Raw genomic sequence first — 16,537 nt, forward strand, 5'->3', positions numbered from 1 at the left:
CCTCCCTGCAGACCGGGTGTGCCAGCAGCCGGGGCTCTCCCTCTGGGTCCCCTTCCAGAACGCCGCCACTGCGGTCACCAACCTCTACAAAGGTAAGGGGCTGCCCCCCCCGCTGCCCCGGCAGCCCTCCCCGCCGAGCTGGGCCCCACTCTGCCTCCTGCTCCGGCTTACTCATAAGCAGGGCCTGTTAATGTCTCTTATTCACCCTGATAAAATCTAACCCGAGACTGCTTCCTGAATCTTGCAGGTTTTCCCTGGGCCACTTTAGCTGATGGTAGCTGAATCTTTTTCTGTTGCCTCATGTTAGTGACTAATAACTAAAGCTGTTTTACTTAGAGACCCTTGAAAAAGGATGGTTTTAATGTCTGGCTCGCTCCCTTGAATTCAAGGGAAGAGTGCAATAGCTTATTAAATGGTTCTTAAATTTCCTGCATTTTGTATGTTTTGTGGTGTATTAAATGTTGGGGTATCAGTATAACACATGAACGTTTGTGGTGAAGCATAGGTTGGGTTTAATGTTTGTGAAATTCTGCATAGATGTTCTGTGACAAAAAGTTTTATAATTGTGACAGTGAGGCTTCTTAGGTAAGGTTATTTTAAGCATTAGAATGTCATTGTGACTGTGTCCAGGGTGGCTGTAAGAAAGCAGTGTTAGCCAAAACTTTGATAGGAGTGACTCTGCATGTGGCTGTGCTTTTGTGCTGTTTTATTGTGTGTTTCTCTCTGTCAGGACCTGTTCCTGAACTCAGCTCTTCTTTGGGTTGTCACAGTCACAGAATGGCAGGGGGTGGAAGGAACCTCAGAAGATCCCCCAGTCCAACCCCCCTGCCAAAGCAGGTTCCCTACAGCAGGTTGCACAGGAAAGCGTCCAGGCGGGTTTTGAACATCTCCAGAGATGGAGACTCCACAGCCTCTCTGGGCAGCCTGTCCCAGGGCTCTGATACCCTCACAGTAAAGAAGTTTTTCCTTAGGTTTGTCTGTAACTTCTGGTGTTCCAGTTTTTGCCCATTGCCCCATGTCATGTCAGTAGGTCGTTCTGCGGAAGAATCATTCAGTGATTTCTAGTTTGTTTAAAAGATTATACAAAAATCATACCTGTATCCGTGGAAGCTTAAATTGACACCCTGTGATTCCCATTGTTACTGTCTTCCATTCCTAGGAAGGAGAAAACTTTAGAAGTTCCAAATTGTTTTTTTCTGATTTGTAGTTGGAGGTGCTTTTTTGAGTTACAAGGTTTTTGTCTGTACATCATTATCTATAGTTTTACCTGCATGTTCTTTCATTTGTCTCCATTTTTCTCAATTTGGATTTGCATTAAGTAATTGAATTTATTAATATGTTTGTAATGGCTGATCAGTAGTTTTCTGACAGATGTGGACAGAGCAAGGAGGAAATATAGATGCATAACCCTCGCTGCCAGAGACTTGACTCTTGCAGAAAGTGCATGTGAATGTTGTGTGTGTGTCAAAGGTCATATAAAGGGGCAGCACATCACATAATGGGGTAGATGTTGGCTGGAAGAAGTGGGTCACTAGACTAGTGTCTGGGACACTAGTCACTTGAGCATGGTGCTAGAGTAGCAGCAGGTGTGTTAACAAGTTGTCTGGAATAATTATAGTCATTTTTACAAATGACACTGGTCTCCCTTACAGTGTCTTTACAACAATCAGGCTGTTTATTTTTGGCTAAATCATTTGATTACTTGTACTATAGGCATAATGAGCCCTATTTTTCTACAGTAATGTGATTAATGGAAGAGTGTGTGTGTGGTGATTAGGGAAACCAGAATTTAAGTAGGAAGCTGTCTTTTGTGAGGTGTAATGTAATACTTAACAATTTGTTCCAGGTGTTGCTTTTACTTTAAACAGATCTTTAAGAAGTGCTGAAGTATCTCAGTTAATTCAGAACTGCCACTTTTAATTTTAAATTAACTTCTGAGTGGGTAGAAATTTGTGGAGAATGCAGGTAGAACCATCTAAGCACTGGCATACCAGGCAAGTTGGAATCTCTTAGTGTGAATTTGCCTTCCCTAGTGATGAATGTGGCTCTTTAAAAATCTCCTGTTGGTTCTTGCTTACTCAGTAATGTTTGTGTTTTGGAGGACTCTGTCAAAATACTGCAGAAATACTTGGTATGGTAAACTGAACACCACAAACTGCCTCTCACCCTGTAAGCTAGTTTCTGATCTGACACATGTTTAGAATTTTGAGGCATCAAAATTATTTGTAACAAGAGCTACAGGAGGAATAGTGCATGAGGAGAATGCCATGATGTCTTCTTGAATGGCAGCATTTTTTTCTGAAAATAGATGTTTAATATCATGCCACATTGTGAAGGTCTTGGATCACCAATTTCTGATTGGTTGATAGAGGCCACATTTAAAGATATTTGATTATCTTTCAGATTGCACTAAAGAAGTGAAGGCATGGCTTGTAATGTAGGATTTAGAATTTAAGGCCACTGTAGAAAGTCTTAGGTGTATATTAGAATGAGACTTCTGAGCCTTATTTTTATTGAAAAAACTGAGTGGTAATGTTAGTTTTGACAGTAATTTCAGGATGTAGGCAACTTGAATGCTTATCCTGCCAGCTTAACTTTGTAAACAAAGTAGTTGTAGCTTTTACCATAAAAATCTAATCTTTCCTAGGGTAAGGATGCTTGAAACTTGTCCTGGCTACATCAGCAGGCAGTGTGTTTGACCTCAGAACTAGTTCATAGTTAGTCCTTTGGAAAGCATTCTTGTATAGAAAGAAAGCAGGTTATTGACATAAAGCTGGGCTTCTCACCTCTTAGAAGGATTTTCTCATGGTGTTTCAGGAAGTGATTGAAGGAATACTGTCAGTTTCCACATTGGCTCCCAAGTGTTTGGGTAGTGTTTACCTTAGCTGCTGTGGAGTGTAAAATGGCTGGAGGAATAATCTGTCATGTTGCCATGGCTTTCAAAGGAATTAGCATTTGTAAGTCTTCTAGCCTTTTAATTACAAAGCAGCATAGCCAAAATACTCTTAAAGTGCATAAAAGTAATGAACATGTTAAGTGTACTCCTATGTGTACCTGTATAGCTTATTTTCTAAAAGCCTGAAGATTTAGCTGTAATTTGAGATGTTTTTTGGTAGGTGATGTTATGTTTGAAGTGCTGTTCTTTGAGGTAGATTTTAGTGCTGTCTGTTGTGGACCATGCAGTGCTGCCTTAGACTGCAAGTCTCGGATTAGCATTTTGGTTTTTTTGGGTGTGAGAAGAAGAGATTAGGTGTATATGTCACTGTTTACCTGTAAACCAATATCTTGATCAGCTGTCCTTTAGTAGATCTCTTAATACTCTTCTGGGCAAATGGCTCTTAGGTTGGACTTCATTAGGAAAGAAAGAGTATAAAAAGCTGTTATAATCAGATGTGCCAGATTTAAAAAAAGAGTATGGAAATCAAGTAAATGAAATTGGAGTTGGAATTGGAATATGTTGATGTCTTTCAATGGAGCAAGTGCTAACATAGCAGTAGTTTTCATAACAAATTTATGACAAACAAGATGAAAATAATTGTGTAGAGATTATGGTTTGTCCCACCTGTTACTGTTATCTGAAATTTACTGATACTTAAACTAGTAACTAGAAATGTACTTACTGGAGTTTGAAAGCAGTGTAGTATAAGGCATTAAAGAGTCTCTTAGAGGCACAGCCATAACTGATGTGCACAGGTGATGACTTACATCAGTGGAGAATTAAATTGTGTTTTGTAGTAGGATTAATTACAAATATGTTTAAAGCTTTTTGTATATCAGTTTTGCAATGGGATCTTAAATGGGGAAGGAAATTTTTTTAGACTTCCTTTGTAAATGGTATGTTGCCCATTTGAAAGACTTTGGGGACACTTGTGTTCTAGTTTCAAAGCTATGGCCTCCTGCAAATTGCCTCTGCAATTGAAATTCAGATGGAACTAGAGAGACTCTAAAGAAATCTTGAGTTTTCTGAAAATTCCTTACCTATCAAAATCAAGAAAAGCAGTTGTTACTTTTGGTTTTGTGTGCTTCTTGTCTGTAGTGATGCACTCTTAAGAGTTTGTGTCTTAAAGTGCATTGTCTGTTGATTTAAGTACCTTCCTCAGACTGACAAGCCCAAATGTGTTTTCAGTGTTAATACACTATGGTTTCATAAACAGTGCTGTAGTGCTGGCCTGAAGTATAGTAAATGCTACTAAGTGGTGCTTGAGTTGCTGTTCACTTCTTGACTTGTAAAGGTGGTGGAACTTTTTAGCTAATATTCTCTTCAGATTTAATGGGACTCATCTTCAATGCTAGCTAATCTGTTACAGCTAACTTGGTACTGCTTTACAGTAACCTGCAGAAGATGCTGCTCTTTCCCATGGTTGAGAGGAAGCTGTATCAGGGATGTGCCATACTTTATGTTGCTCTGTCTGTAACACTTACTAAGAAAACTTTTCTTTCTTCTTGCAGAAAGTGTGGATGCCCATCAGCGAAGCTTTGATGTAGGAATTCAGATTGGCTATCAGCGGCGAAATAAGGATGTGTTAGCTTGGGTTAAAAAACGCAGAAGAACTATTCGTAGAGAAGACTTGATCAGCTTCCTATGTGGAAAAGTTCCTCCTCCAAGAAATTCTAGAGCTCCCCCAAGACTGACTGTAGTATCCCCTAACCGAGCTACTTCAACAGAAACTAGCTCATCTGTAGAGACTGATTTGCAACCCTTCCGTGAAGCCATAGCTCTGCATGGTAACAGTAATTTTTTCGATACTACTTGGTTAAAATTGGGTGGGGGTTCTTAAAGCATATCTGGTTCTTGGCCTTCGTTGTTGTCATGTACCTGATGTTCCAGCTGAAAGTATCTCCTTAATTCTCTAAGGGAGTTTTTGCATGTATAAGGTATGTAGCTACTAAAAAGTTGTAAAGTCAATGAAGAAAAGTTTTTGTATAAAAATGAGGTTTGGATCTGTAATATTCTACAGCTTTGAAGTCAACAGTTAAGTATCAACTTTTGGTAGCACTTTTGAATCATGAAGAGACTTGGCATTCATACTAATGTTAAACAGAATTCTTGGAAAATGAGAATACTATGTTAGCAACTAGATAAATATTAAGATCTGACTAGTAGTAAAAAACTAGCAAATTTTTGCAGGGTTAGGGATGGAATTTGATGCCTGAAGCTTCTGTCTCTGGGGTACCTTACCTCACTCTAGTACTTTTGTTGTTATGCACTGGATTATATGGTTTAGAATTCTACTTAAAGTTCCTTGGGAAGGATACTTCACTTGCATATAACTGCAATAATTGAGTGTTGTACAGAACTTAGTTCTAGTTCACTTTCAATCTTAAGTGTCTTCCAGTGTCATACTGAATTTCCTTCCTTCCTATCACCAACAGTGGCGATAGTATCTCTCTTCTTTTCAGATATGAATATTCAGTAGCTTATTCTGCATTACTGTTACCTAGCAAGTGATAAAGAAAAATGTTTTAAATTGCTTCTGAGGGTGAAATGAAGCAGTTAACCTGTGGGTCTTATGCCTTCTAAAATTCTAAAGGGTAGCAGATACCTTGAGGTATAAATAGACTGTTCTAAGAGTAAAAAACTAAGCTATCTAGAGGTACAACCTGTGAAACTTAAATGAAATTTTTACTGGCTCAGTATTCTCAGTGGGGAGTGGAATTAATGGGTTAATTAGATGAGTGGATTCCTGAATTGCATCCTTTGCTTCTGCTATGCTGTAGTGGTTTTTCAAGGTACATAAGCCAGACACTGCTAGTCTAGGTGACAGCCTAATTCTGTTATTGTTTGCTGTTCTGTTGCCATTTCAATCAAGCATGCTTCCACCCAGTCATGTAGTTTTTGGCACTCTTCCTTCTCATATTGGAAGCTGGCTAGAGGATTTTGTGCACCAGTATTGCTTATTCAGTAGATAAAGTTAATTTCATGAGGCGAAAAGTGGCAGAAGCTGGCTCTCACCTAATATGATGTGCTAAACACCCTCTTAAAAATAATATTTTCTGAAACTGTAGTTGAATCTAGTGTGCAATTGGCTTTGACTAGAAAGGCCTGCTTTCAGGTGAGAGTAAGCTGCGTAGGCTCACTTCAGCACAGTGAGCTCTCAAGCAGAGTAAACTCAGGCATTTTTGGTAATATGGTTATTTTCATGTCTTGTGTTGTTTCTTAGCATCTGCTTTGTGTAGAGGTGGTTTATGGAAGTCACTTCTCTATAGCATGGGAATCTGAACCATGAAGTGTAAAGTTTTTTCATATTTCATAACCTAATACAGGGTCATGAGGACCATAGGAAGTTCTCTGGTATGTACTGGTACTGCAGGGGCTAGAAATGCTCTCTTCCCCTTCATCAGCTGGTTGGCAAGATTACATGTTAGTCACCTTCTGGATTAGGTTCTCCTGATACCAGTTTCAGTCTGGTCTTTGACACAAATGCTTTTGTGCCAATCAGTCCTTTAGTGACGAGGCTTGTCTTTGGCATCATTAGGTTATTGCCTACAATGTCTGCATTCTCCCAGCTTCTCCCCTCCTTTTCTTTACATTAAGGAAGTTGTGATTAAACTATCTCCCAAGCTGTTTTCCTGCTTATCATAGAACTTCTCAGAACTATTTTGATTTTGAAACCTACATGGGATCTTCAGGTGTGTGTAAATCTGTGTCCTCTCTAGGGCTATGTTTATCTTAATTTGTCAGGTTGTTTAAAAGTGATTTGCTGCTTGTAGGTATTGTGAGGAAACATGAGAAAACCTGATGATATAGTGAGTAGCAGTCTCAGCAAGTGTTCAGGACTAAGACTTTAAGGGGAATTTTTGATTGGTGTGTGAAGGAGTGAGGCTTTGCTTTGTACTGGTAGACTTCCTATGGAAATGGAGTATTTATCTTTTTGGTAATGTGGATGGGCTGAATTGGATTTGATGGGTAATGCTAAAACTTGCTGCTCTAAGCAAGCTGTCTTGGTGAAGCAGGGATAGGTATGAATTTGTGTCATATTATGACACATCAATAGTCTGTGCTATAAGTTACAGTACTAAAAGCAAAATGATCATAAAAAACCTGTGCTGACACAAGAATGTTTAATGTGCTCTACCTTTTCTTCTAACTCTGTGGCACATATACTATGCAGCTGCTACTGAAATCTTTAGTGTAACTTAGGGTGCCTGAGAATGAGTTTTTGTAACCAAGTAACCTTTTGAGAGAGTTAAACTCTGATAAATAATAAAAAAAAAAATCTTTGCCCTTAATATCAGCTTTTTGTTATTAGTGTGCTGATGGGTAACTGTAAAACATGGTTGGAAGCTTGAACTGTGAATACCTGAAAAGAAATTAAAGCCTTCAAGAAAAGCTGAGTAGTTAGCTCAAGGTGTAATATGCTATTTCACTCTGAAGTTCAGGTGGATTTTTCTGAAGCTTCAAGAACCGTGCATCTGATGATGCCTAGTTTTTTAAAGATGTGATAGTAGAAGACAAATACCTTTATTGTTCAACATCTCCAATATAGAGTTGGGTTTTTAACTTCTGCCAGATGCTAAAATGTCATTGCAGTTAGCATAGGTATAGATGTAGCTTCACCTGCTTTCTGGATGTGTATTGCCATAGCCAATTCTGTAAGAGCAGAGTTTCAAATGATACAGCTGCATCAAATAGAGCTAATGGTCATAAGATTCCCAAAAGCTGATGTGTGCCAGGTATGGTTGGACTTGATGATCTCAGAGGTCTTTTCCAACCAGGCTGTTCTACGGCTCTATGATTTTCTGCTTGGCTGACATACTGAGTCTTGCAGTGCTGGTGGCTGTGCACATCCCATGTTTGAAATGATGCTTTAGTCTTTTAATGTGGGCTGTGCTCCATGCTTTCCAAACAATTCTCCCAGCATAATGGGAGAAAGTGCTATGATTTGAGGAGGTGGAAGAAGCAAGAATGGGAAGACAGTGCTGAAATGCATTATACTTTAGCATTCTTAAATAAAAATGATGCAAATGGGCAACAGCACAGTGAGGGAGTGTTAGTTCTTTTGCTCCTTAGCTTTAATATTGATGTCTGTCATTAATATGGTTCAGTTTCTTTGGAGGGGAACCTTTGCTCTAGCATGTAGAAGTGTGTGGCTTGGCCCCTTTAAAGAGCCTGAATTTCAGTTAGGCCTTGTTATTCTCTTCTAAGAATATTAAACTGCAGTATAAAACATCAGCAGTGAGCAGAGTGGAGAAGCAGCAGTTGGTCGAAGAGGGGGTGGGAGAACAGAGTTCAGGTTAGTTTGAAAGAATTTAAATGTTATGTATAGATACAGTGCTATCATAGTTGTGTATTGTATGTGTTGTGGTTTAGGCCCAGCTGGCAACTAAGCACCATGTGGCTGCTTGCTCACTCCTCCCCCCTTCTGCCAGGTAGGATGAGGAGAACATGTAATAAAATGCTTGAGACAAGGACAGGGAGAGATGACTCACCAGTTATGGTCACAGGCAAAACAGGCTCAGGTTGGGGAAAAATCCAGTTTAATTTGTCAACAATCAGATCAGAGTAGGATAATGAGAAATAAAACCACATCTTAAAACACCTTCCCCTCCACCCCTCCCAGGGGCAATCAGGGTTGTGATCAGCTTGTCACATGTTTCTGCTGCTCCTTCCTCCTCAAGGGGATGACTCCTCATGCTCTTCCCCTGCTCTGATGCGAGGCTCTTCCCACAGGAGGCAGTTCTCCACAGACTTCTCTGGGAGTCCTTCCCCTGGGCTGTAGTTCTTCATGAACTGCTCCAGTATGGTTCCCTTCCACAGGGTTGCAGTCCTTCAGGTGCAGACTGCCCCAGTGCAAGGCTTTCCATTGAGTCATGGCCTTCTTCTGGTGCAGCACCTGCTCTGGTGTGGGGTCCTCCATGGGCTGTAGGTGAATCTCTGCTCCACTGTTAACCTCCACGGGCTGCAGGGGCACAGCCTACTGTCCTACCATGAGCTGCAGGGCAATCTCTGCTCTGGTGCACCTCCTCCCCATCTTTAACTGTGTCTGTGTAGTTGTTCCTCTCACGTCCCACTCCTCTCTCTGCTGCAGCAATGTTTTCCCCTTGTTAAATAGGTTATCACAGAGGCACTACCACAGTTGCTGACTGGCTCAGCCTTGGCTGGAGGCAGGTCTCACTTGGAGCTGGGGGAGCTTGTAGCAGCTTTGCACTGGAACCACCCTTGTAGCCTCTCCTCTGCTACCAAAACCCCACCACACAAACCCAACACAGTGTGTAATGCTAAAAGTTGCTCTTTGAGCAGTACTGTGAAAGGGTGAGTATGACATAGAGGAGTGACAAGGATCTATCTGCATGCCATTTTGTATTTATCTGGGGTTATTAACTAATTCCTGCTTTAGTCACTTATCTAAGCGTGAATGTTCTTTTTGATACTTCCTGATTAAAACAATAGTTAATACTATTACTATACTGAACAGTAGTTATCCAGTGTATTATGCTGTGGTAGTGACCTGAATAACTCCTACTCGTTATGGACATGGTTATAGTGCAGATAAAATGGCATTTTCAGTTTGTTAGGCCATTATTGATGAACTTGCTAGTTTTGAGTTGTTTTATTTACCTTAAGTATTTCATACTCCATAAATCATATACTTTTAGCCGAGCATTCTAATCACTTGGTAGTTTTGGAGTGTACTTAGTTCTAAGTTAGCTGGTATTGGTCGCAATTTCTTCTATACTGCAGCTTTTTCTAATAATGCTATAATAAATGCTTTGGAGTATAGTTTCAGGTAAAAGCAGATTTTTTGTGAAATTACTGGCTGTGAGTGGTTTAAATGGTTCAGTGCTTTGGGAGGAGGTCTCAGAGTCCAGTGAAAACTTAAATGCAGAATAATTCCCAATGAATGGGTTTGATATTTCCTCTTTGCATTACAACAGCTTTCTAAGAGAAAGAACTGTGGATTGCAGTTCAGTTTCAGATCCTGAAAGATACTTTCTCTGTCAACAAAGATCTTTTCTATTGCATTGGTTGTCTTCAAAGATGTTGCTTCCAAAAAAAATGAGAACTTGATATTCCAGTGTATGCCTGGAATTTTCTTTCTGGTTCTTCACGTTAGCAGGATTACCCAGTCCTAAACTGTGATCTGAATGCTTCATTTGACAGTTCTGCTTTCCTGGGTTGATGTGTAGTGCTGTGTAACATGGTTAATGGCCAGTGACTGATACCAAACTGTCACTCAGTCTGTTAGCATGCTCAGTAATGACCATTACTCACTAGTTCACTATTAAATACCTGTATTAGATGTGAGATTAACCTACGACTAGAAATCCATTTGTGATATGATATCCTTGTACTCTTATCTTTGTGGAAATTCATGCAAAACTACTCTTGTACCTTTAACACCAGGTTTGGTTGAATATTTTTAACTTATATATTATCTCCTGAAGGTTGTTTGTGTTTAAATGTATGGTGATGCATTATTACCTAAATATTGGAAAGTCAGTGCCTGCAAACCTTGTCAGTCTGTTTTAGAACATGCTGCAGTGTATTACAGATGCATCTTTTAATTCTGACAAAATACACTATTTTAAAAAATGCTTGTTACTTGGAAAGGCTCTACTTAAACATAGTTCTTGAGTGATGCCAAAAAGTGTATTTTTGCATCCTGGGTCGGTTTTGGGGCTTATTTAACGTAACTTTTCTCTTTGCTTGGGCACTAGACATAATGAAAAGATGTCATGGTAAAACTGAATTAGTATATTGGCCATTTGGTTATGGGTTGTATAAGTGGTGTAAATTGACTCTCAGTGGAAGTAATAAAACTGAACTTGTGTGTTCAGAGCAGTTTTGCTTGGAATAGTGATGTAAGGGGGAGATCTCTGCCATAAATTTGGATTTGAAACCATGTCACACTCTGTGCACTGTCAGATTGTTTCCAGTTGAAATGTACAGGATGAATTAATGTTTTTTTTCTAATGTATGTCATGACAGTTGGAATTAAACTTGCTGTTGTCTCTGAATTGCTAAGTGACTTGTTACCTGCTCAAATCTTGCATGTTGGTGGTTTATCAAAGTTATGGTTCCTGAATTGTCTTTCTGCTCATACACCTATGTCATCCAGTTAGCTACTTTACTTTCTTTGGTAGATGTGTAGGAACCTCTTTTCATAATTGTTTTGAATTTAAGTTTGACCCTTATCCTGGGAGTACTGGAACAAACCTTGTTTCTGAATTCTTTTTTCATTAAAACAGCTCCTGCTGTTTAAATACTTTTTGCTATTGTGAGTGAAAGATGATTTTAATATTAATAAAACCTGCAGGGTCCCTATCAGACTTCAAACCATATTCTGAGTCATGTTGGAACACCACTTAGAGCTGTAAGCAAAAGGTCTAAGAAAGCATCTGTGACTGGTGGCAGTTTCTACTGGTTATGGTTTTGTTAGGCTTGACTTGTCAAGTAGGCAGCCAGAAGTGACACACTGACTATCTATGAAGATACATATTAAATGGCTTTACACACACACAAGATGTGTAATGACTGGACAAAAGCATAGAGTATTTGAGACTGGAGAAAACCTCTGAGAGAGCTCAAGATTTTGGAGGTTGAGACAGAAGTCTTCCTGGCCAGCTTAACATTTGCTTGTTCTTATTGCTAGAAAAATAAACAGATGTAGATCTTATTCTGCTGCTGTTCATCTTCCTGCATGACTCTTGCTTTGGTAGTTTATTTCTAGGGCCAAGAGTTGTTCTTGTACTTGCCTAATAATATTCATATTTGAAGCAGTTATGATAGCAAATATATTTGTCTTAACTCTGAGCTCTTGTTTATCTACAAATATAGCCTGAATTCCAAATTGAGAAGGATTGTTAGGCTTTTATGTACTCAACTCATGTTTTGGAATGTCCTGCTTTTGCACAGTTGTAATAGTAACATTACCGGAGACAAAAAGTTTAAATTAGTATGAGGTTAATGATTTTCTTGTTTATGTCTTTGTTTCTACAAGAAATAAACTTTCTGTTTTAATTGAACACTTTATTAATAACCTGAACACAAACCAAAGTGACTGCAGGGTACCTGTGACAGTGTTTTGGATCAGATCTGTCAATAGTAAATTTGAAGGGATTGTCATGGGGTGTCTTAGCTTATTTTTATGTGCAAGTGCTCTTCTGAGTTCTGCTAATACTCATGTGTTGGCTAATAGTGGTAGCCAAGAAATAAAGCTTCTGCTTAAACAGTGGCTGTGTTATAGACCTGGCTGAGGTCTGCTGTCACGCTGCAGTTTTCTTCAGGACTACAATAACTGAGGGAGTGAAGGGGAGCAGGGTGGTGGTGTTTGAAACAAGGCAAAGTTAGGTCAACCTGGAAAGCCCTTGGTAGCGGGATTTTCATTCTGTGTAACTCTTGGTCTAGTGTGAAGCCTTCATATCGAAATAGTGCACCCTTGAGTATGTACACACATTTTTGTACTTTTAATGATTACAGAGCTAGCATTTGCTACAGTGTGCTAGTAAAATCCTGGTGTATAAGCTCACTTGTAATGTCATAAAAAGCAGTTCTAGTAATTGCTAGATTCTTACACAGACTAAAAGGGGAGAAGGTGTGGTCTGGACTTCAAATAAGTGTGGTACAAATAATAGAATGAAGTGCCTGTGACGTCTCACTAGAAGTCAGATCTAAGTGTCATCCCTTCTGCCACACATGAGAAATTCACTTTCTTTGTTTGACCTAAAACTTTTTCTTTTTTTTTCCCCTAGGTCTTAGTGGTGCAATGGCTAGTATAAGTGTTCGCTCAAGTACCCCAGGCTCGCCCACTCATGTGAGCAGTGGCTCCAATGCTAGTCGAAGGAGAAATGGACTCCATGATGTTGATTTGAACACTTTCATATCAGAAGAAATGGCACTCCACTTGGACAATGGTGGAACTAGAAAGCGTACCTCAGCCCAGTGTGGCGATGTCATTACAGACTCACCAACTCATAAACGCAACAGAATGATCTAAACTGCAAAAACTTCAAACCCACCATGCTGCTTGAAAGCCACTTGATCCTCAGAGTACTATTGAAAAGGAAACGTGAGGCCATCTTTCCATATTCACTGTTTAAGACAAATGAATTCAATAATTGCCATAAAGGAAATTTTAGACATGACGTTAGATGCCTCTTGTAACTGCGGCTTTCTTAAACTATATTCTTAGCAGAGGACATCAGATATTGTGTAGTAGTTAGCAAGATCATCATAGGCGAACATGTATCCGTTCCAAGGCTAAAAGTGACCTTACTTGTATTCTTCAAAGGGAAAGGAAATTTCAGATGTTTATTTGGTTATAGAATGCTTTTTTTGTCCTTTATTTCCTGCTGTGTTGAGTATTTGCTTAAAACAGTATTGCCAGTTTGAAATTGTCTACAACATGACTTGGCATCTTTGTCAAAACTGCAGGCTTCCATTTTTGCAGCACTGTACCATGCACCTAGTTTCTCTATAGTAACAGTGTGCAAGTTATAAATATTGGACTGTACCCTTTTTAGTTTTAAAAGCAGTTGATAATTCTGGTGATTGTGTGATAATGTAAAGAGGTGCTATGATGGTCATGCAGTTAATATTGAATCAATACAAGGATCTTTATTGGATTCACTTTGTGTGTTTTAGTGCTCTAAAGTAGCAATATTAAACTTTTCCCCAATTAACTACATAGGTTTTTAAATTGGTTTGAGAAAATATATGTACTTATTGGTATTATCCTTGTGGTAATCATACACAGTGCAGACTGCACCAGTGCTGACCTAAATTTAGAGAAAGATGTCCTGTAATTGGGAAATAGGCTTTTCTGTTCAGTATTAGTGAAGGGTAGGTTTTGTGTACACCCATATCCCATTTTACATTTCTTGTGAAGTAATTGCCCGTTGCTGGGGAGGGGTGGGAGGAGAGGGAATGAGGGGGAATAGTTGGAAAAGGGGTGTGTTCTAACAAGTAAGACTTCTGGTCACATGTAGAAACTTGGACTAACTTAAACGAAATTCTGTGTGATGCCATCTCCTTCAGGAGGGAGTGACATGCAGGTTCTGTGAAGTGCTAAGAAAATAATTTAAAACTGGAAGTTGATTATAAAGCTCTGGATAAACATGCCGTAAGGATGAATTAAAAAGGATAAATGGCTTTCTTCTTGTGTCGAGCTTACATTCATAGGATTGAACTCTGGCTGCCGTAACTTAAGCGTAATCTAAAACTGAACTAGAGATCAAGACTGATGTACTGCAAATCTGTTTCTGGATGGGGAAGGATATGTCAGTCTCAAAGAGTGTCCTAACTATTTACATGTAGGTGAAGCAAGTCTTTGGTGGAGAAGCTCTGGCTTTTAGGGCCTCTAAATCTCTGCCTAGGAAAGGGATAGTAGAGAAGGAATAAGAAAAGGAAGAGCTCCAAACCTGCAAGTTGGGAAGGGGTATTTAGTGAGGTGGCACGCATGCTTTAACTGGAAGCATAGGCTGATTCTTGGATGAAATGTGGCTATGCTAGATTCACAATGCTAAAAACTTGTGATGTTCTAGCTAAGTTAAGGCACCTTGAGCTCCATGATAATACACAGCTCTTCAAGACTTTTGCTTATGTGCTTGTAGAGTCAATCTTTTTTGCATTATCTTCCCTGTTAGAAGCAGACTTCACTGTAGTTTGGCTCCTTTTTACCCTGATGTCCTCTGACTGGTGTTCTGTAGTCAAGGCAAGACAGCAATGATGTGTTAAATTCTCAGAAGTCAAGGCTCTCTACAAAGAGCGTGATTTCCTTGCTTTGTGGTGCTTCCATCAGATTTCTTTACATTGAAGAGCTCTTGAAGATGTCAACACCTGCACAGTACTGTAGCTAGAGGTTTTATATATAGTTCATGGGACAAGTGTAAGAACTGTCCAAAGCAAGGTGGTAAGAACTGTTCAAAACCCCCACCTGTGTTACATAGCTGAACTTGCACATCACCTGAAGACTCAATATACATTAATTTCAGTTACTGCTATTAACTATGATTTATAAGACTTATGTGAAATATTAATACTGCATAAAGCTAGTTTTCATTTGGAGACTGCATTTTCAACAAAGATTTTGAAGATGGTATCTAAATATATCTGTTAGTATTTATTAGGCTGTTGGCAGAGGGATTTTTGTTTTCCAAAAGGAAAATGTGGAGTCCTGAACAGAAAGGACATGTGTGAGAACCATTCTTCAGTTCTTCTGTTTATTCATTAACTGGCTTGTACAACTAAGATGCTTATGCTCTGCGACTTCTAACACACTTTACTATTACATGTGGTAAAGGTAACATCATATTGGTATCAGTTCTGCATATATGGACTAAACTGTAACAGTGCTTCTGGTCTAGCCCAAATATACAGAGCCTGTTCAAATTACTTCTCACCTTTCTTACAGTGAAATAAATCCTGTTAATGCTTTTAAGCATTAATTCAGACCAGTACCATCTAAGACTAAATTTGTCTGGCTTTTTATTTAATTTGTGCCACTTTTCTTTGAAAAAAGCAGGCTTAGTTATTAAACTGGTTGTGTTAATGTTTTTTTGCTTGTATCTTAAATATTTGGCAACTTTTTGATTGTTTTTCATTTAGCCCCAACTGTTTGCTCTTTGTTAACCTCTGCCAGAATGATCAAAAAAATGCATGTATTCACCTGGTAAACACAAGGAGAACAGGTTGTCTCTTTAAAAAAAAAAAAACCACAATAAAAAAAAGTCCAGTACCTGTTGCTTCAAAGACTATTTCTTGTGTCAGTGTAGAAAATTGATGTTTTGGAAATAGCTTTCAGCTGTTATCCAAACTGTAGGTCCTGGAGCCTGAAGTGAGTTGATTTCCTGGAAGAAACACTGAATTGAGAACTGTCTAGTTTGGTAAAAATGGTGCTTACTTTTGCTTTTTCCTATGAATCGTATAGTTGACCAGTCTCTTCTCCATGTACATCAAATCTAACATGAATGTGCGGCAAGTTACCTAAAGTACATCCTGCACTGAAGCTACTGAGCTTGGCTTGCTTATTAATGAAGTAAGTTTTAAATGTTAAATTTAAATCTATATTACAATAAAGTAATGCAAAAATGATTTTGGCTGAAACTGAAGTCCTGCAGTTAAACTTACTCTCAAATGTGGTTGACCCAGCTGGAGTAATAGAAACTCTTTAAGTCATAATAAACAATAAAAAAATATAAATGCAACTAATCAGGCTGCTTTGTAGTTCTTTAAGTTTCTGAATAATCCAGCCCATCAGTGAACCCCAAACCAGACATGGTTAGTGCAAGTTGACTTGTTTGGCTCTGCAGAGAAGGATTTTTCTTTAGGAATGCAAGTTAATGGTAGCTGTTCAGTCTAACTGCATTAAGAGGCTCTCCTTAGTCTCTTATGCACTAATGAAGATACTGGGAATTGGGGTGTACAGTTGCATTTGTACAAGATGTTCTGCAGAGTTTAACATCACTAATACTTAAAAAATAATCTTGAACTATGATTAATACCACTTAAAGCTAAGTGGTATTAACTTCAATAGTAGAGCTTTCCAATCTCTTGCAAAAGACTTTGGACTTAAGTGAAATTAGGTGCTTTAATTAG

At 38.9% G+C, this 16,537-nt stretch overlaps 1 protein-coding gene across 1 annotated transcript; it reads left to right on the forward strand.

Annotated features, from left to right (window-relative positions):
• Nucleotides 1–7: 7 nt before the first annotated feature.
• On the forward strand, nt 8–13,092 carry LOC104523308 (UPF0472 protein C16orf72; the record flags this gene model as incomplete). Its single annotated transcript, XM_010165843.2, has 3 exons — nt 8–92; nt 4,450–4,725; nt 12,694–13,092. Coding segments are annotated over 3 exons (606 nt in total), but the record flags the coding sequence as incomplete, so codon positions are not given.
• Nucleotides 13,093–16,537: the final 3,445 nt, after the last annotated feature.

The sequence above is a fragment of the Antrostomus carolinensis genome, unplaced genomic scaffold, assembly GCF_000700745.2.
Source record: "Antrostomus carolinensis isolate BGI_N321 unplaced genomic scaffold, ASM70074v2 scaffold9224, whole genome shotgun sequence".
NCBI lineage: Eukaryota > Metazoa > Chordata > Aves > Caprimulgiformes > Caprimulgidae > Antrostomus > Antrostomus carolinensis.